We start from the raw sequence: 21,225 nt of genomic DNA on the forward strand, positions 1-21,225 counted from the left end.
ATTTACATGATACTTGTAATTAAAAAACAACAATCTATGTTATTCTTCCATTTGACTACGCTTTTTCTAGAGCAAAATGTGTCTGCATGAGGTATTTCTGTTGTGTTTAATGCAAACTAAAATTATTAGGAGAGTCTTCTGACAGGAAGAAAAATCAGTATAATGAGGCACCATAGCTGGTAATTTCAGTTGGGACTTTAATGAATAATTCTCATCTATCCCAAGTCTATATTTAGTTATCAGCATATCATTTTTCTTTCCCACTCCTTTTTTTGCAACCAAAGTGGATTTCCTTCTTTCTTTTTGTGCTTCTCAAAGCCTAAAAATAAGTATAATCGCTCCCAAACTGTAATAGGTATACCATCAGCGGTACGCAAGTTGCTTCAGAATGATTTGTAAGAGGCAGGAGATGCAAGTAATATCGTCTACATAGCTAATCTAGAGATCCGTTAAAAAACATGGAACACCTACTCTAAATTTGTGTTATCTGAGGAAGTTTCCTTGTAAAGCTTGACATCGGTATTTAAAAGTTGAATGCAAAAAATAATTTTGTGCAAAAGTTTCACATAACTTTATTGAAGTTTACATATAAAAATACAGAATGTCAAAAAGCAGATTCTAAAGAATAATAGCACTACCCATGAAGAGAAAACCTGTTTGGCATTGAGGCTAGCAAATCAGCAAGAAAGTTTACTAGTGTAGCCTTCCACTAATCTTGTAACAGTCCTGGCCTGCCATACATAAATGAAATCCTGAGAGAGCAAGGAAAGAGAAAGTAGAGATCTGTTGAGTTTTGCAACATTGACAGATGATGAGAGCCTGGTACATAAGCTTCCAGCTAACTGAGTGCCTCCTGTCTGTGCATGCTGTCTGCATGTGACAGCACTGAGGCTTCAAAGAAACCTTGACACTTTCATTACAGAATAACTAAAGAGTCAGTGAAAATGCCGTGTCGTTGTCACAAAATAGATTGTACCAGTCTGTTGGGTTTACATACTCAGTCAGGGAAAGTCCATTAGATATTCTTCACCTGGACTATTTTAATTGAGCTTGACAGGATGGGAATTCCAAGGTGAATTTGGGATAAATACAAGAGAAATAGCAACCTGTAGAAATGAAAGAAGGTACAGGATGTTGGAGCAAGCATATTAATGATTTTCTCAACATTTACTCTTTAAGGTATTTAAGTCTTAAATAAGCAGTAATGAAATTCACTGTTAATGTGTTATCAGAGGGAACTTCATAAAGAGCAGGATTAGAGTATCACAAAGGGTGAATTTTGTTGTGACTGGGGAAAAATAGAGTAAAATCCAGGGTCATGCACTGAGGGCTATACACCAGCAACAGGGTTTTTTAGTAAAATTACATGGGACCACAGCAGATCCATGCAGATCAGTCCCAGGTAGTATGAGCCACTAACGTGATGCAGTTGTGAAAAATTGTGAAATCTTAGGGTTCATTTCCAGGAAAGATAAGGAAGCACTAGCGCTATTTTTATATCTTTTATATATATAAAAAAGTATATTTACAGGCTTTTGTTGAGGTTTAATCAGAAGTTCCAAGTTACTAATCTAGGCAGAAACATACAAATATACAAGAAACGTATATGCACTCTGAAATAATGGTAAGAGCTCCTCTAGGATGGTATGTATGGAGAGTATAAAGAAGGATCTGAAAGCACGGCTTTTTTAGCCCACAATATGAAAACTGAGAAATGAATCTGCAGCTAAAGATTAGGAAGCGAGAGCTACTTAAGCTAAAAGACAGTATTGGCACTATGGAAAAAAGATGTGAATTGTTTCCAAATAGATCTAGAATATTTATTAGAAGTTTTGTGGTTGTCAGAACAACTCTCCCATAAGAATCCCAAATTCAGAAAAAAGGAGATTAATCATTAAATGATGGGGATGCGACCATCTGCCCAGTAAACTAATCATATTTCTCTGTATACTTAAAGCAGTTATTCAAAAGGACCTTGCTCAGTTATTCCTTTAAAGACAATATAACATAGCCTGTCTCTCACCTCTTTCTTTGCCCTACTTTCTCAGCACAAGGCTTTCGGTCCTAGTCTCTTAACACGCTTTTCTCCTTCTAGTTATACTTCCAAGACCCCCAAACTGGAACCTCTGTCTCAATCCCACCACGTTACATTTCTTAGCACTTCTGCCACGTACCCAGCTCCTCCAAACTTCCTTGGCCGGCCGTGTCTGTCAGTGGGGCGAGCAGCCCGTCTCCGTCCTTGGGGCAGCGCGAGTGCCAGCCCAGTCTGTGCCGCTGCCTGAAGTTCTGCTGAGCACATGGTGAAGCAGCTGCTCCAGGAGCGGCTGGGCACCATGCAGGCATGTTACCATGAGTCAGCTGCTTTGGGGCAGGGCTATTTTAGAAGTATGAGTACTACATCTGCTATCATTGCGGGGTTTTGTAACGTGTTGCCTCAGCTGCTTTTCGTCCATGAAATGATTATGCTACTGAGGTCGCAAAACACAAAGTTGTCAGTTGAAGGTAAAATGTTGGCAGAAGGGGAAGTTTCTAATATGTATTTGCTCCTCTTTCTAAATAAGCTTAAATAAGGGTGAACAGAACTTCCGTTCATTTCAGATGGCATTTTGTGTTACTCACTGACAAAACTTAGTTGATCCACTTTTCAGTTTCTGACTCCTTTTTCATGTAATTCATTTGCCAGGTTGTTTTCAGTGGTGGTATCCTGCAGCCAGCTAGGCGAGTGGAGTATCTATTTTTTATTTTCAATATATAGTATATATAATATATAGAATAGGTAAGAAGCACCAACATTTTACTTATATGTATATTAAAAATGAAAACCCTAGTGAATACAAAAGGCTTAAGTAGCTATGTTTAAAGAAACAAACAAACAAACATCTAGGTATAGTTTGTAATATATCAAGAAAAATAATCTGAACACCTTTTCAATACAAACCAGTCAAGCAGCATCTGGGAAATGTACCTTCAAGTACAACGTTTTCTTCACTGGCAACATTAGACATCTCATGCATATAGCACACCTGCATTAGGCTTTGTAGTTTTGTCATCTGAAACTGTGCTACAGCATTAAGATTTTCACAGCATTGACACTGGATAAATGAGTCCTTGGGATAGACGTATTTTGTTGAGTGTCTTTAGAAAGTGGATAGGAATGATAGATGCTTTAGGTATTGTGATTTTTCCGTGTACTTTTAAAAACAATATAAGACAGAAATCCTACCCTTGTTTCCCCAGATCACTTCATTCTTCTGGAATTCTGATCAGTGTTTTAACTTCTTTAAAATGTCTTCTAACACTGTTACATTCACGGATTGTCCTGCGCTCCGAGAGAGATTTGGGTCTTGTAGGTATGTAAGGAAGAGAGAGTACTGTGCGCAAATAAGAAAGTGTAAAAGGAGACGCAAGTATCTGCTAAAGGGCAAGGAGAAGAGTTCATAGCTGGTCTGGATATTTGGCAGGGGGGTGGTCAAAGCCTTCGTAAATTGTAGAATTTGTTTTTGCTGGAGCATGTGGGGCAGGACGTGATGGAAGTTTCCTGTTACTTTTGAATTTCATTTTAGAAAACAAACAACAGCATGTGGAATGTTTTATTTTTTGAGGCCAGGAAGTGTGTTTGTAATGTTTTATTTTTAATCTTAAAATCCTGTAAACCACTGAAATCCTGACAGAGTGCGTCAAGCTACTGTATATTAACTCCTGTGCATTTACAAAGCTTAGGTTTTATAATGAGAAGAAATCAGTTTCAAATGGACATAGACGTTAGGACAAGATCAAAACTGTGACAGGAAAGCATAGAGAAGTAGGAGTGATAATTTCAAATAAAGACTATATCTTGTATGTTTTTAAACTGATACTTGTCTTGAATCTGGAGCAATAAGTATTTGTTGATTCGTAGTCTGTTTCTGCTTTGTCTAAGCTATTTGCCAGAAGTCTGCAGTAATTATACTAATTAAAATGGCATTGCCTAGTAGAGCTTGCTCTTCCCTCATGCTACTAACTTAAGATTCTTCATTTAAAGGTGTTCATTTATTACAACACAGTAGTTTTGGCCCTTCTGACTCCCCCCAAGGCATTTTCATTTCTTTCTTGCACCCCACCCTGATTATTTTAACGTTTTGGCAGCCATGTTCTAATATTTCAGTAACACATGTGCTGGGTTCTTTAAATTCACAAATGTTTCTAATCTGAAATGAGAATTTCAAATATTTTTGCAAGTCTATTTCAGCTGAGCTAATTTCATAACTTAGTGTTGTTGAGTGAAACGTGCACATAATTTTGTATTGGCCATGGGTGTATCTTCCATATCTTGAATATTGAGATGAGTTGTGGCAGCCAGTTGAAGTATCCACAGCACAGAATTCTATTACATATATAATCTTGTTTGTGAACTGATTAGGTAGTGAAAGAGTTCACTGCAAATGAACAAGTCCAGAAATTTTGACATAGGTTTGTCATTCACACGATCGCAAATATTGAAGTATTAAACATAATATAGCCATTGTTGCTTAGGTTAAGTGTGTACTTTCCCTGAATTTTAGAAGCAAAAGATCAAGACCACAGAAAAGTTGCAATTCAAAGTCATTTATAGTCAGAACAAAGAATATATTCCCATTTTAGACTATAAAATGTCATGACAGATCAGTAAAGTGACACTGAGAATTTTTTATTGCTGTTTTGTGGTAATGTGTTTCTACATGTAATAGTACTTATATTTTAAAATTTAAAGTATGATACCATTAAATGTATTGATTAATTTTAAGTAGTCTTACATTTTTGTAGTAACTGTTACAAATCAAAACACCTGTCAAGCTAGGCTGTGGAGTCTTATGGAAATGATGCTGAATAAGAAGTATCTAAAAGGTTAAAAATGTGATGCCTGTTGCAGGGCTTTGAGTGAACTGGGTTGGTCATTGCGTGCCGGATCGCTGGGCGAGGGGCTGCCACGGCTGCAGGACATGTTTCAGATGCTCCCCTCTGGTAGAAAAGTTACGTAATGCAGAGCTAAGAGCAAGAATTTTGAGCATTGTCAGCTGTTCCTCGGGACGTTTTGGTGTTTCCTTTTGGACAGCTGACCTGCTCTCAAGAGGCAATATGAACAATCACCATAATAAAAATCAAAGTAGCCAGGGAGATTCTGTTGCATAATCTCCTTTTATTTTTAAGGAGACTGTTTCCTGGAAATGCCTTTGATTGCGTGTCAGTGTTAAAATTTAAACTGTTTTATATAGCTGTCACTGGTGGATAATTGCTAACAGGTGGAAGGAGAAGAGGAAAAGATTACAGCATTGTGCTCAGAGGTTGATGGTGAGATGTGATTTAGCTGAACAGTCCCCTTTTCACACTTCTCAAAGCATGAGAATAGGACATAGTTTTGCTCATCTGAAGGAGACAAAGACCAGAAGAAAGAGTTTTTCGCTTAATTTTCGTGAGGGGAGCAGCACACGGGCAGAAGTCCTTGCTGTGTTCCTTGAGCCATGCCAAAGAGCAACAGGTTAAAGCTGGCAGCCTGTTATCTTCGCCGTCTAGCTTTTAGAAATCCCCATAACGTAACGCACTTGAAATAGATGTCGTCATCAGCTCCTGCCCCGAGTACTAAGCCAGACCAAATACATGTGACAGAAGATGGTGGAGTAGAGTGCAGCAGCTATTCATGTGGTAGGAGTGGTTATTGTATTAGGGTATACTTTTTGTTGACAGGCCAGCGTGTTTTGAGTTAAAATTCTGCAGCTGTCTCTCTCTCTCCCTCTCACTTTCTCTCTGTGGATTTGTACAAATTCCAAGCTCCCCTGCAACAGTCGCACCCTTCTTATTTTGTTCTGAATAGATTTCACTGGTTTGTTTTTGTTTTGTTTTTTTTTTTTTCCCAGCAGGAAACGGACAGCAGAGGCGCAGATCCATTCAAGATCTTAGTGTTGCTGGAACAGAGTCCAGTCAGGTAACGTCTTTCTTGTCTCTTCTTTATCTTTCAGTAAAGTCAACACCAAATCTGTACAGGGAAACTGGTCTGGAAATCTTCACCTTTGATGCTTTCATAGAAATGATGTGGAAGCTTGGCAGACTGTAGTGTCATTTGTATTGCATTTAAAGGAGATTCCATGAGGGCAATCTATGAATGAGCTCCAGATGAGAAGTGTTTTCTATATAGATTAAGCAGCATTTACATTTTTATGTACGCAGGTTTTGTGTATCACTTAATTTGGCTGAGGACAGATGTTATGCAGGAAAGCCTTTTCTCCTTTCTATATGTAGAAAACAATTGTAATTACTATTTATGATCATCTGAAGCAGTTATACACACCACAGATTCACTTTCTGCATAAAAATAAAAAGCATGTTCAGTAGTAGTATTTATCATTCATCTGTGACCCCTGAATAGTAACTTACAGTAATAGCCCTCCATTTCTTGTGAAAGGTTTGCAGGAGGATGTTGTCACACAGTGTTGTGTACAAAAAGACTATCTCAGTAAGATATTTTATAATAACATTGCTTCTTATCTGGTATTGTAACGACCATGGTAATAGACGCAGTGGTATTCTAAATTGAATTTAAACTAAAACCAAATTAAACTAACAACATGTTAAATGAGAGCAGTATAGCTAATGCTTCATTCAGATGTGTTTATTTTGTAGTTTTAATTGCTTTGTTGTCAGTTTCAGTAATTCACAGGATTATTTGGTTGTTAGTGTGAATTGGCAATTTTGAGATCCCTATTATTTGGATGTAGGAAGCTGGAGCTTAGCCTATATGTCAGGTTAATCAGGTTTCCATATTAAACAACCCACTGCAATTCTCTAAAGTTGGTGGTAATTTTTGGGGTGTGTAGTTATCAGTGAGATCAGCATTTCATCCTTCTTTAATTCTGTGGAGTGTGATAGCCACAGAAACCTCAGCAGTCCCCCAGGTATTTTTAGTTAAATTTACTATGTGCATCTATCAGAAAATAACAAATGAGAAATGTATTTAAATATCTTCAGAGAAGACAGGTTTGTTAGAAAGAACTGAATCTGCAAAATTTAGTAAAGAAATAGATCAGGCTGTTTGGTTAATTGTAGAACTAAAATTAATACAAGACTTGGGGGGGGGGGGGCGGGGGGGGGGCGAGGAAATTAAGCAACAGTACATCGGTTATACCAAAGTGCACTGATCGATGTATGAATGTATTTAATTGTAGCTTTTTTATTCAGAATTTTTCATTGTGTTCCTTTTAATTAATGGCTAATATTTAAAAATACATAATTTCAGCACTTACTTCATATCTTAATAACTATTACAATAATCTTTCTTTGAAACCTGTTTTACTGCTTGTATGGATGTTCTAGCTAAATTGTCCTTGTGACCAGGAGGATACAGGAAAGGGGGGGGGTATTTACCTTACCAATTCCTGATAAGGATCTACAGAAGTACCAGAATCACACTTATGTGCTTCTGATAGTTCACGTATTGAAGTCTAAGTGGAAGAATTACAATTACCTGCTTCTGTCCTGCAGTTTTGGATACATTATGATAAAATCTGGAAAACATAATATTTTAACAGGCATGAAAATTGCATTTTGGAATAAACTTTTGCACTGTCCATATAAATTAATAATGAATTTTCATCCCATTTTTGGTGTGAGAAGAGGGAGAAAAGTCTGCTGAAACTAATGCTAACTCTTGATATCTGTATGTTTATATATAAAAAAAACCAAACCACAAAATAATTAAGAAAGCAAATGCAATGTCATTATGGCAAAAGACTTGAGATTATTCTTTATGCGTTTCTATAGCTCTGGACCTCACTGCCTTAATTTTTTATTAAAAATCTTGAACTGCTATCTATATAAGTAATCTGCTAGCCAAAGCAAAAGAAACGTCTGTGACTATTGTAGCTCTGGTCAGTTATATCGTATATCCCCATATGCACCGTACCATATATAGGTTATAGTTTCTAATGTGAAAAACCTCTTCCCCCTCCCTCCCTTCATTGCAAACATCCTTCTTTCCCGCATTCCGTCCTCCTTTACACCCACCCTGCTGCGCAGGCTTCTTCACTAACCCCCGTGGCACTGCACGCCTCTGCTCCCGCGCCCAGGCCTCGTCAGCCCCCGTCCTGCTCAAAGTTGAAGGATTGCCGTGGTGCCGCTTGGCGTCTTTTAATTGCTTGACTGGCACACTAAAGCTGATCAGAAATCTTTTTATTAAACGTGGTTTTCCTGAAAATTGCCACGGTGTCAGTAGAAAATGATTCTGCTATAACTATTCTCTTAATCAGGAAAGCTTTTCCAGTTCATAATGGAATTTTTGTTGAGGTGGAGGAAAACACTGGACTTGATAATAGTAAATATACTGCACTTTGGAGCGTTTACCTGAAAGCATAAACCAAGACTTTCGTCTACCTGCTTAACCACTGGTCTGTTTTAATCTGAACTTGTTGTGTGTTTTATGATTGTGTGTATATTTTATTTCTGTGTTGTACTTCTAGTAGAATTTTTTGTGGGGGTTTGTATGTTTAATGATTTCTGGTTTGATGTTGTTGAGACACTTAAGGATTTTCCAGTATTGCTTTTACTGACGTTACCAACAGCAGACAGTAATAGTGCTTTGCCGATGATTTTACTACTCAACTGACCCTTTTACATCAACAGTTTACATAGGTAAATATGCTGAGCCAAAGGTTTTGTGTCATTGGATCGGCTGTTGGAGTGGTTTGGTGTTGAGAACATCTATTTAAATCCTGTTTTTTCGCAGATTTCTCTAGTGTTTGGTGACCTTAGACTGGACCTTACTCCCAGTGACATGAGCAGCACTAATGCAGTCCTCTCTGTACAGTTTGTTTCCATCTATATAACTGTGATGCTCTAGTCATTTTTCCACATAATTTTTTTTACACTGAATTGTTTCTTCTGCCTTCCCATTTCCCTGTACATGCATTTTAAAACATTGTACTGTGCCACCTGTCCAGCACTACTGCTCTTGCTTAGGCACCTCTGTAACACAAACAGATGTGCAGGCTCTGAATTGCAGCCGTAAACACTTTTGTGGGCTTGAAGGAATACAGCGAACCTGCTGTTTACACTGGATAGTATTTACAGATATTTTATACAGATGCTGAGAAATGTACTTGGCATTATCACTCAAACTGCAGGTTGTGATCAGATGCCTAGTAAAGTATCCATGTCCTTGTTTTTGTATCTTCTAGTGGACCGGTTGTTCTGGTACACCGTCCTTCACAGTGCTATCGTAATATCAAAACTACCCTTTAAACTTTTTTTTTTTTTAGTAGTAACTGTGCTGGGTCTCCATAACTCTCACAGTTTACTTTGAAGTGGAAAAAAATTTAGTATATTAAAGAAAAACATGTACTGTATTGAACAGTTGAGGAGCAAGGTCGGAATGCATGTGCTCACATGCATGCAAGCCAAGTGTGGTAATTTGGGGCATCTGATACTATACAGATGAATCATTCTGTCCATGAGATTGTTAAATTGGTCACATACACACTTTGTGTTTGGTTTTTTCACAGCAAGATACACATCTGCAAATGAGGCTGTCTCCTCATCTGTAGTAACAATGCTTTCTTTAAATTCTCTTCTTTAAATTTCTTTAAAAGGCTAGTAACAATGATTTCTTTAAATTCGGTTGCCCATTTAAATTAAACTTGAGGGGGAGGATTATTCCTCAGAGCACACCACCTTTTCAAGACTGAAAGTCTTTGAGAAATGGAAGCTGAGAAGCTAACAATGCCCTGTGGGTTTGGCCACCTGGCAGAGATGATTTGAAAGTAACCTGATAACAGTTCTGTTGAGTGTACTGAGATACCTGGAGAAAGCAAGGATGAGTACCTGTGAAAGGGTAGCAGAAACTGATGCTGAAGAACAGTCAGTCATCGCTGCCTCACCTGTCAGAGGGGCTGGTGTCCAGGAGACCTAAGGCATCTCGCTTAACACGCACTCAATTGCTGTAATTTAATGGGTCTTCAGTTTTGGGAACTTCTCTTGGACTTCGCAATGCTTTAGACAGGATTCATATCTGAAGCATTCATTCCGATTTCTAGTATTTTGTCTAAACAATGTTATCAAGGAATACTTCTATTTTTTTCTGTTGATGGATCAAAATGATCTGGTACAGCAAGCAATCTAGTACAGCATTGAGAAGTTACTGTAACTAGAGTCCTTCTCAGGTACCCTTTGCTATCAGCTGTGGATACTCAACAAATCTCTTTTTGCCTAAAGGACTTAAACACTGTTAAAAGTACTTGCACTGTCTTCTGACCTTTCACATCAGCGTAGTGTGTTTATCATTCATATCCGAGGACACTGACAGCAAGCAATAAGCTTGACAACTTAAACCTTGCTTAATATCAACAAAGACTTGAAAACAAAAGCTTCTTCAAAATGTCTGATGCCATCATCCTGATAATATTATCCGTTGGATTTTTTCTGCACTAGTTTATTGCCCTGTTTCAGGCTACTAACATAAAAACACTAAATGGTTAATAGAAATTGCAGGACAAATATAATACAGTTGACATAATGGATATTTCAGTGTGTAGAATCTTGTTACTCTTTGGATTGTTACTTGACTGAAATCTGCCTTTTAAAAATTAAATTAAGGTAGGATATTTGGAAATTAGTCATGAAGAAATGGTTTCTAGGTAATGCATATTTGAATACTTCTTTTGAAAAATAGGGACATTTAATTAAAACTTTTCATGATAAATACACCATATTGAAAATAGTAGAGTTGCAATAGGATCTTTTCTTTTTACTTCATTTTTTTCCTGCGAAACTTGCTGAGGTTTATAGTCTTAAGTCTTTTACTGTGTTAATTTTATGTCAGTGAAGGGGTATATGAGGTACAAGAAAATATATATTGTAAATAATAATTCTGAAAAAGAAGCTCAGTAGAGTAATGAAGTCTGTATTATAGTTTTGTGCTTTGGCAAACAAAAGAATTAGAGGAGTCAAGCTGTATATAAAGGAACTTACTACAGAATTTTGTTTTAGTTCTTAATTTGCTTTGTGACAGAGAATGTGCTCATTTTCTAATTGCTTTGCTTTAATTGATTGATCCGATATATTTGAACACTTTTTTCATGTTTTCTGAAGATGAACAACATAACCTCTGCATCAACGTAAGAACCAGAAGAAAACTGTAGATTAATACGCCACAGTTTAGCACAGTTACTGAACTGCATTTCTTTAATCGAATGTAGTTCCATTCATTGATTAAACATTGGAGACAAACTGTATTTCTTCCTTACATTATGAAGCTGCTAGATATCACAGAATGGTGGTGTGAAAATTACTAGACAATGTGTTCACGCTTCTATATAAAAGATGATGAACACATTGTTCGGCACTGCTTTTTATTACGCTGAATAGCCAAGTTATATCCATTTCTTTTTACATGGTAAAGGTGGAGTAGAAATGGGGATGAAATTATCCCTGCAATGCATGTAAAGTTTATCAAACTATCTGGAGAGCTTTCAGGGTAAAAGGTTTGGGAGGAGGGAGGATTACAGGTTGAGGTTTCTTTACATTTTTTTAAGTCAACCCTTCAAAAAAATCCTCTGTATTTTTTTTCTTGTTATTTTAATTTATTTTCTTTTATCCCTTCAGGAGAGTAGAAACAGCAGTAGATCATCTAGTCCTAGTGTGAGAATGATCACTACCTCGGGACCAACCTCTGAAAAGCCAGCTCGTAATCCATGGACACCTGATGATGCAGGTAATCCTTTGTTAGTTAGCTTTTTGCCTGTAAAAAATATATTTATTTGATTATGATGTGGGGTATGTGCTTAGACATTAACAAAGTTAAGCAGTGAAAGTCACAGTCCATTTTAGTTCTGCTTAAATTAAATTATTACATTACTGCTTTGTTTTGCACACTGGCTTTAAGAAAATTTTTCATAGATTGTAATAAGTTACATAAACCTGTAAGCGTTCAGCTTGTAAGAAAGTACTGTACATATACAGTGATAGTATTTAATGTCAATCTTTTACCACCGGTTTTTGACTGTAGTATGTTTTTGAGGAATTAGAAGAATAGACATCTTGGAGCTTTTTAGTCTTGTGCATTTGTATTACGAATGCACAGTTAGAGCTTTCATTGCTCTGACTTTTCGAATGAAATGCTATGTAGGTGAGTATCAGCTGGAATAAGTTAATTCTATTTTTTATCTGTTTTTAATTTTGCTTATGCAGAATGTACATGTGCACACAGTCTTACTGTTTTTAAATGAACTAGAATATGTCTGCAGAAGTGTTGTAAATACTTCTACTGTTGTATCACTGTTCTTTTGTTATGAACTAGGATTAAGAATGAACATAACTTAGTAGTTGAATTCAGTTTTTAAAGTCATAATGCACTCCATTATAAAAGGAACCAGTACTAGACTGCGTGAAAACAAGGGATCCCCACAAATTCCTTTTTCGAATATAAATAAGAATTATGTTTTTGTTACCAAAATATACATGTTGAATCTGAAACTTAGTCTCAAGCTGGTACCTCATGGTGCCTCAAATTCTGAAATCTTTTTCTTTGATCTGTTTCATCTTTGGCTGATCAGACTTTCTCATTCTTTTCCTGCAACCAACTGCAAAATGGAAACTCACACGTGGACTGACTCTTGCACAAGTATATATATGTATATATACAAGTATACATATGTGTGTGTATATATATATATATGCGCACACCTGTATTTTACCAAATATAAGGTGATTCTGTGTGTAAGATGTGTACTTCCCCAACACCCCACCCCGTTTTAGTGGGAGGAGGGCAACATGCTCCTGTATTTTGCTTCTGTACTTTCTTCTTTCTGTCCATTGTCACTTTGCTGATCACACTGTTTACCTTGTCACTCGTAACTTCCCACTGCCACAGCCCACCCTGTGCACTCTTTTGTGCAGCATGGGTCCTAAGTTGGCTTTAGGCAGTGAGCATTTATGGGAGTCTCTGCCTCACACCAAAGCAAGTTCTTACCCAGTTAACAGTTCGTTGGGAACTGAAGTTGCGGATCATATGCCAGTGCAAAGGCAGTTTGTCCCAAGTCTTTGGCCTTAAATGCAGCCCAGCAGTGAAGTCAGGTCTCTTTTCTGGCCCACAGAAATCCCTCACCTTATACTTAGGTAAATACGGTATGTACCACATGTATGTTTTTTCGTGTTAGGTTTATGCAGTCCATGAACAAAGAGTTGTTTGAATTTCTAAAGACATAAATAATTCTAGTTTTCTGTTAAAGAAGGTACATTTTTAAGTTGATGAGCCAAAATGATAAAACGAAGATGCAGCCAAATCTGGTCAATCTCAGGAAAAGTTACCATTCTGTGACACAGTGCTGAAATGCTCAGGAATGTCATCTGAAGTATTTTGCATGCATTGATGTATTTGAAACATTGCAATAATTCCTTTGCTGTAGCAGTATTCCGTATATGGCAGTAGTCTAATTTAGGGAAGGACTTTTTATATTGTTCTCGTTTAAGATACTGTGGTGATTTAAGTCTCTGGTTTTAGGGTTGTTTTTCGTTTTTTATCTTTTTTTTTTTTTTTCTTTACCACCTTCCAGTTTCCTTACAAGCATACACTTAACCACTTTTTCTCCATTCCCACCCTCTTATTTCTGTTTCCTTTTGAAGCTGCTCTTGGAGATAGCATAGTCTTTGAGGGCAACACCTTAGTTTCTCTACCACGACTACTCTGTGGCAGGTGCTTTTGGGGTATGGGTAAGCAGCCCCTTTTTTTTCCCACCTACCCTCCTCCATATAATCCTCTAGTAGCAATAATGCAGCTATAAAATCAGTAGTTTCTCCATGTGTCTTTACTCCTATGTCTCTTAAAGCTTAACAGTAACCTTGTCATCCCCAGCTGTGGGCTACCAAAAGATAGAATCTGTAAGAATTCAGAACATGTTAAATCTGGAATGAAAGCACTAGAGAAATCCAGAGTGACTGCAGTGTAAGAAGAGAACAGCCAGGCCCAGGGGACAGATCGGTTATTGGGTTCTATGCTACCCACGAAGCATCTCTACAGAGCAGAGAAGATGCCCTAGAGCATGTTGTGAGGAAGATACTTACAGACCTCACTGGGAACAGGTTTCAAAACTGAGCAGGAGGTTGTGCTTATTTTATTTTGGCCGAGCTGGTTTGCACAGCTTCTAATTTTAAAATCATTAGATGCATGGGCTGGCTGGCTGATCCTTCATAAACAAGAATGAAATGGCAATTTTTTTATAAATAGAGAACGTGATTGCAAACTGTACAAATATAGTATTTTTAAAATCTGTATGCTGTTATATGGCTTCTAGGAGTGTAAGATGATAACCTTAATCTTTATTTCTTCTTAGTGTGATAGACCATACTTTTGAAGTTCTTAACTTTATTAGAAAAGCAAAATGATTCATCTGCCTTGGGATTGGAACGCTGCTGTTTCCATTTGCCTTTCCACATTCAGATTGTGTATTGTGAAATGATGTAGAATTCTTGTTTTTGTCCTGTAAGAATAGAATTAACTCTGAAAACACATTAAAATTTTCTTGGTATTGTTACAGAGACCAATGGGTCAGATAACTCCATCCCAATGGCATATCTTACATTAGATCATCAGTTACAGGTAATAAGTGCTTTATTAGATCCTTTATCCTGCATTTCATTCTGACGTATAAATTTTGGGCTGCAAAATATAGTGCTACGTATTTACCTGTGTTTATATTCTTGTCTAGCTTTCGACCAAGGCTAAAAAAAATATATTATGTAATCTGAGATTGGTTGACTCAAATTTGATCAAGCTATTAAAAACAAGCCCTGGGAAACATGATCCCTAAAACCAAATATAAGCTGAGTTTGACTGTCAAAATAAGATGTTATTTCTTGGAGTGTTATTGAATTATATTGTTGTATACACTTTATTTGTTGTGTGAGGAATTAAACACTACTTGGATTTTTGTGACAGAGAGAGTGTCAGATTAATAACTGCAGATTTGAGGTTTGAGACAACTTTGGCATCAGTGCACTAACATTTTCCAGGGCATGGTTTAATGCTTATTTTTAAAAGCTTACTGGTTTTTAAAAGATGTTATAAATACACTGCAGAGACACTGTAACACACTATATGCTAAGATATCAGTTCATTAGTTTTTAACATGTCTGATTTATTTTCAGCCTCTAGCACCGTGCCCAAACTCCAAAGAATCTATGGCTGTGTTTGAACAGCACTGCAAAATGGCACAAGAGTATATGAAAGTTCAGACAGAAATTGCATTGCTGTTGCAGAGGAAGTAAGTGAAATGTATTTAACCTTTTATGTTCTGTATGTTTCTCTTAAACAGAGTCTGTTACCTGTGACTATTATTTCTGGCTTTCTGAAGTAACATTTCATAGGGCATAATTATTTTCCAGCCTTAATCTCAGAAATACTGGGCTTCTCAGTACAGGTGAGATATTTAGAGCAGGTAATTGAGAAATCTAATCCATATCAAGACTCTTCTAGACAAGTCCTACTTTTATGTGTGTGGCCCATCTGTGTGTGTAACAAACTAGTAATGTTAGTTTCTGTCATCTCAAATGAAAGACCTGGACTGTTGAAAAACCTTGGAATTTTATTTTCAGTGCTGTCCAGTTAAAGATTTTAATTTGTAGATAATCACATGAATAATGGGTCATAGAATCTTGAATAATATGTCACGGTTAACTCATTTTACGGTTAGTTTTTGTCTTATATCTGACTTCTGTCAATCATTGCAATTACTACAGTATTATCAACACACGTCCTCTGTTTTTCTACCAGGGGTTTAGGGCCTGATACTCAAAAGCCATTGAGTACCTTCTTATCCTTGTGCGCTAGAAATAGACTCTTTCCTCTTGCGTGTGTACGCATATAAGCGAAACAACTGCGTGTATTGCTGGATTAGAGCCAAAGTTATTGCTGATTCAGAACTTCAGTTTGCAATACGTTTTGTTGTGTTCTGCTGCTTAGCATTTCGGTTTGCTGATGCTGGGGAGCAGTTCTGAGAGGTCATATATACTCCTGTGCTAGACCAGGTAACCAGCTTGTGCCTGAGCCGCTGCAGGCAAGCTGAGGATCTCGCCTTGGTGTTTGTGGAATAGCTAATGAGAGAACTGTGTATATAAACCTCTCATATATTAGAAACAGCATAAAGAACAGGGGGGAAAAGTACTGTAAGATTGGCCTATCATCTATTCGGTTTTGTCGTGACATTCTGCGAACAGTTTTTTTTCCAAATGCAACTAGAATTGTTAGGCTGCATTAGAAGATACTGAAGCTAGCATGAAGATCTTAATTTTGGTTTTATTTTTGTTGTCTCTAAGGATCAATAAATTATATAAAAATGTGTGTCTGTTTCAAAACTGTTAATTCTGTACCTTTAGATTCCTAATTTAGCTTTTTTTCTGGAAGTCTGCATACACATTTCTCTGAAACTTTCTTCTTAGAATATAATTGCCCATATGTGTTAAAACAAAAAATAGTATTGTGATTGATGAATTTAATGCTGGTTAAGGTAGTTATTGGTTCAACCTTTGTAGAATAATTAAGTTTTCTTTAACTGTAGTTACAAACCATATGGCAACAATTAATTAACATGAACTTTCTCCTCTACTATTTTGTTGCTAAAATATTGCTGGCAGCTTGCCTTCTTGTCACCTCATAAACAAATAGTAAAACAAACTGCTACATCAGTTTTGCCAGATAATTTATAGCAAGTTTATCAGTGTGTTTGTTCCTCTAAAATTGTTGCTAAAAAAACATACTGAACACTTATGGCATAAATTAAGTGAAATGACAGTTACGAAAATAAATTTGCTTGATTCTGCCTTTCCACTGCTTTAAGAAATTCAAGTCCAAATAGAAGACAGCACTTCACTAAAAAGCTATCAAAATTATTGCAGTTTTGTCTTTTAAGTTGCCTTTTGTGTTTTTGAATGTAAATATAGTTAAGCAAAGTTAGAGTTGAATATATTTCTGAAATTTTCTATAGATCCTTAGATGTTTTACTGTGACCTATAGAACTACGTCTGAAAGACATCATATAAAGGACAATTTTAGAGATTGAGGCTAGGGCTTGCAGCTATTTTAAAGTTTAAATGTGGATTTGATTTGGAAGAGAATTTTTCCCCAGACTACACTAAAGAATGACTGCTTTTTTGTCAGCTTTTTTTTTTTTTGCACAAAATATCACCAGCCATGAGTTCAGACTGATAATCAAATACTGATTTGAAACACGTGAAGTCATCTGTACATAAATAGAAGTAGATTATAAATGGCAACTTTTTTTATTTTTTTTTTTTAGACAAGAACTAATAGCAGAACTGGACCAGGATGAAAAAGACCAGCAAAACACATCCCGTCTGGTACAAGAACACAAAAAGCTGTTAGATGAAAACAAAAGTCTCTCAACTTACTATCAGCAATGCAAAAAACAATTAGAGGTCATCAGAAATCAGCAACAGAAACGGCCAGGCACATCATGACTTCCTGGGACCTTCCAAACGAAAAATATGCACAGAAAAGACTGATATTTTTTTTATTGTTATTATTATCCCTTATTATGACAGCTCATGAGTGTTATCTTCTTGGTGTGATCTGTATTTGTCTGCTACACTTAACATCATTTAATTTTCTTTTTCCTATGATGAACATCCAGTTCAACAGGTTAATCAAATAAGGTGAGAAAACAGTGGCTTGAATTAACCAACAGCCCTCGATTTAAAGCAAGAACAGTGGCTGTATGCATGCTCCTTGTGTGAAGGCTAGCCTAACAAGTGTTAAAGTGGCTGCTAAATTGTAAGATCTGGGTTTTAGTTTTTGATGTTACCTCGATAAGAGCAAAACAAAAAGTTTCCTGTTTAAGAATGGTTTTGTTCCAGTGTCTCATCTCAGACTATCAATATAATGATTATTTTCAGGACTTAAACATGCACCAAGGTGATGTTGGCTGACCAGAGTAATTCATGATGCGTTAGTGATGCCTTTTACCTGTAGACGTAGTATATTTTTTTCCACATTCAAAATGGAAGGCAAACTGATGCCAGCATCCTTGATTCAGTGCTTGATAGCCCTGCATTTTGACTAATATATTTCTTGTAATCTTGCATTCATAAAATATTTGAAGTTAAAGGCTGTATTTTCTTTACTTTCTTGGGGGGAAGGACATGCAGTTTCATTTAGTTACCAGGCAGAAGTTAAAAAGGTGATTCACTATGCAAAGTTGGTCCTTTGTATAAAATAGAGAAGCAAAAATGTGTGAAAGTGTGTTTTTAAACCTTTAAAGCTTTTGTCCCTGTGTAGTACCTTTGGAAGGAAATTCAGAAAGCAAATTAATAGAAAACTTTAAATACTTGCTCCCTTTATACCACTTCTTGGATTATTTTTTTTCATACAACTACTTGCTGAAAAGCATTTACCATAAATGTAAATGAGTTTGGTTTAGATAGGGAGAGAAGGGTTTGGGGAAATGAATTTATTTTAAATAGCAAATTATGAAATGGAGTTGAGTATGCAAATAGCAGAAGCTATTAAGAAAATGAGGAGAATGGCTTAGATCTCCGTCAGGAATCTCAGTTAGTCCACTCATTTGAACATAGTTCAAAGGAAGTCCATCATAGAATGCCTGCTGCCTTTGTAACTGAAGAATTGCATTTAATGAACTCAAGCAGAATATCTAATGATCGGTGTCATTATTTACCATTATTACATGGGAGAAAATAACTACTTGTTTACATTGCAGATTGATTATTTGGATTATGAATTAACTTTTAACTGGTACAAAAATGAGGCACTTCTAAATATAATGAGAAATTATTCCTTATGTAAGCTCTTGGTGTAGTCAGTTGTGGCCAGGGTTTTAGTAACACCCTTTTGTAAAAGGAAAATAGAAAACTGAAGTTTAGCTGCTGAGCCCTCAAAATATAAGTAATCTGAAATTTGACTTGTGCTGACTTCAAATTAGTAAGTATTCATAAGAGCCCACGATCAGAACTTGGAAAAACACTATTGTGCCTATCTGTGAACAACACAAGATGATGAACAGTTTACTGAGCAGTGTCATCCTGTCTTGAAAATAAGTGTATTGTTGGCAAACCTTTGGGAGTTAAAAACCCTTCCCTCATTTCATTTAAATAAAGGAAGGGTTATCGTTCTCAAAACCTTAGCAGATAATTTGATTAGTTAGCTGAAACTGATATTGGGATCAACTTAAGGGCATGCATATTTATAGCAAAATGTAATTGGCAAAGAAAATAACTGTAGTATTAGGAATAGCACAAGTTATTCAAAGCATTGCTGCTCACATACGTCTGTCCGCCTACCGAAACGGGCACGCTCGGTGATCACATGTGCTGAGGCAGGAAGTATTGCAGCATAAATACTAACGCTCGGCTTCAGGTATGTGGTTGATAATTGCATACACAAAATCATTTCCCAGGACATTTTTTACAGTTTGTCTTGGCATAAAGCAGATACACTTAAGGTCAATCAGTATTGCATATGAAAAGTCACTTTATGGCAAAGTTTGAATAATGAAAATGAATGCAATGCTAACTTAATGGTACATAATACAAAAGTCTGTTTTAACAGTTGCTTTTAACAGTTGCTTATGACTTTTCAGGGTTTACGTCAGAAAGAGTCTCAAATTGTAAAAGTAGTACTGTGCTACCATGCGCTGTTGAGCTGGGCTCTATTCGACAGTTAGGTTATATTGCTCTTGTAATTTTCAGAGGGAATTCGGAGTTTGACCTTTTGCCTTCAAATTGTCCCTTTCTTAATTCCACCAAAAATTGTTAAAATACTTGCCCAGATTTCTCAGTGAAGTGTTCTGTGTGGCAAAATCTGTGTATCATTTCTAAAAAAAAAAAAAAAAAAAACCCAAAAAAAACAAAAACAAACAAACAAAAAAAAAAACCACAACAGAAAACCACCAAAAAAACCCACCAGACTATAAGGGTAGAATATAGCTGTTTGGGCTAAGAAGAATTTAACAGCTTGACTTTCAGTGACCTTTACTATTTTCATAAGGCTCTCATTTTCAAGATGTTTACAATTAATGTACTTTTTCTGTTAAGCGATCTGGAGTGTTCAGGAATTTTTTTCGTGTACTCTTTTGTGCAGTTAAAGCTGTTCCTCTAATTCTGGAGGTAAAACATCTAGTTTTGTCTGGGCACTGCCTTCTCAGAAAAGGTAACAAGCTCTGCTTTTTGTTGCAGTATGTGTTCTGTAAGATATTGTGTAATTGAAAGTATGCTTCTGTACACTGTGCAGTTCTGCCAAAAATGCTTTTTTTAGGCTTTTTGGTTTGTTTTCTTTCTGATGAGAAGTTGAAGATTGTAATTCAAAACTTGTACATAAAATGGTGAATGATTTCATATGATTCAGGAATGAGCAGTGTGGCTTTCTGCTACAGGGTTTTATTGCGTTGTCAGGAATCTAATTAATAAAAGCTGAGAGACTTCCACAAACATGTAGTAATGCCCCAACGCTTGCCAGGGCATCCTTTATCTCCAGTGGAATCCCACACAGGGTGGGGGATAATCATCATGCAGTTGTTCCCACCACCAAAAGAAAATTCTTCTGCTATTAGCTCTTCCCTTCCTGTGTGCAGAAGCAGGGTGTAGGATGAATAGTCCTACTCATAACTGAGTATCAAGATATTTTAAGAATGCCGTATCTTCCGTACGGATGTTCCACAAAAAGATAAGCGCTCATCTTTTGTTGTTCCAGGGAATGGGAATTTGTCCAGACTGAACTTCTCTGTTTTGTTCATAATGGATTTTACTGCTTGAGAGTTTCCATTACCATACCGCAGACAGAGACCGTCCCCCTTAACTGTCTCCCTGCCTGTGAAGAGCACGGAATTGTGCTTCGGATCTGTTCTGAGCTGCTTTGAACAGCTCTGCTGTTCCAGGTGCCCTGCTCAAACCTGCAGGGAAGTTGGAAAGGATAAGGGCAAAAAAAAGTGCGGCACATTCAATCCCTCAAAATACAGATTTCCCTGTGGCAAACTAGTTGAAGAGGAGGATCTTATCAAAGTAAGCCCGTGTACGTGTATATGCACACATATACACACTGTTGTGTACAGTGCGTATAGGTGTAGAGAGCTGCATAGATCAAGTCAGAATTGATAGGTGTCTTTTTTTTTCCCAAAATCTGACCTTCCTGTAGTTAGCTTTTATTTATTTTAATAATGTCGCTAATGAGTGGTGCTCTTAAGCCTTTGAGGATCAAGTTCT

General features: G+C 36.7%; 1 protein-coding gene across 9 annotated transcripts in view; it reads left to right on the forward strand.

Moving 5' to 3' along the window:
• The window catches only part of MAP3K7 (mitogen-activated protein kinase kinase kinase 7), a 48,238-nt gene extending 27,872 nt beyond the window's left edge, over positions 1 to 20,366 (forward strand). For 3 of the 9 annotated variants that reach the window (XM_055713487.1, XM_055713489.1, XM_027797992.2), the window contains 6 exons: positions 5,871 to 5,938; positions 11,605 to 11,713; positions 13,624 to 13,710; positions 14,535 to 14,596; positions 15,145 to 15,260; positions 17,292 to 20,366. In XM_055713487.1, the coding sequence (XP_055569462.1) occupies positions 5,871 to 5,938; positions 11,605 to 11,713; positions 13,624 to 13,710; positions 14,535 to 14,596; positions 15,145 to 15,260; positions 17,292 to 17,472 (623 nt within the window). In that variant the 3' untranslated portion in view covers positions 17,473 to 20,366. The remainder of the gene's footprint in view (positions 1 to 5,870; positions 5,939 to 11,604; positions 11,714 to 13,623; positions 13,711 to 14,534; positions 14,597 to 15,144; positions 15,261 to 17,291) is intronic. The other 6 variants (XM_055713488.1, XM_055713490.1, XM_055713491.1 and 3 more) reach the window with 3 other exon arrangements.
• Positions 20,367 to 21,225: the final 859 nt, after the last annotated feature.

This window comes from Falco cherrug, chromosome 6 (genome assembly GCF_023634085.1).
Source record: "Falco cherrug isolate bFalChe1 chromosome 6, bFalChe1.pri, whole genome shotgun sequence".
Lineage (NCBI taxonomy): Eukaryota > Metazoa > Chordata > Aves > Falconiformes > Falconidae > Falco > Falco cherrug.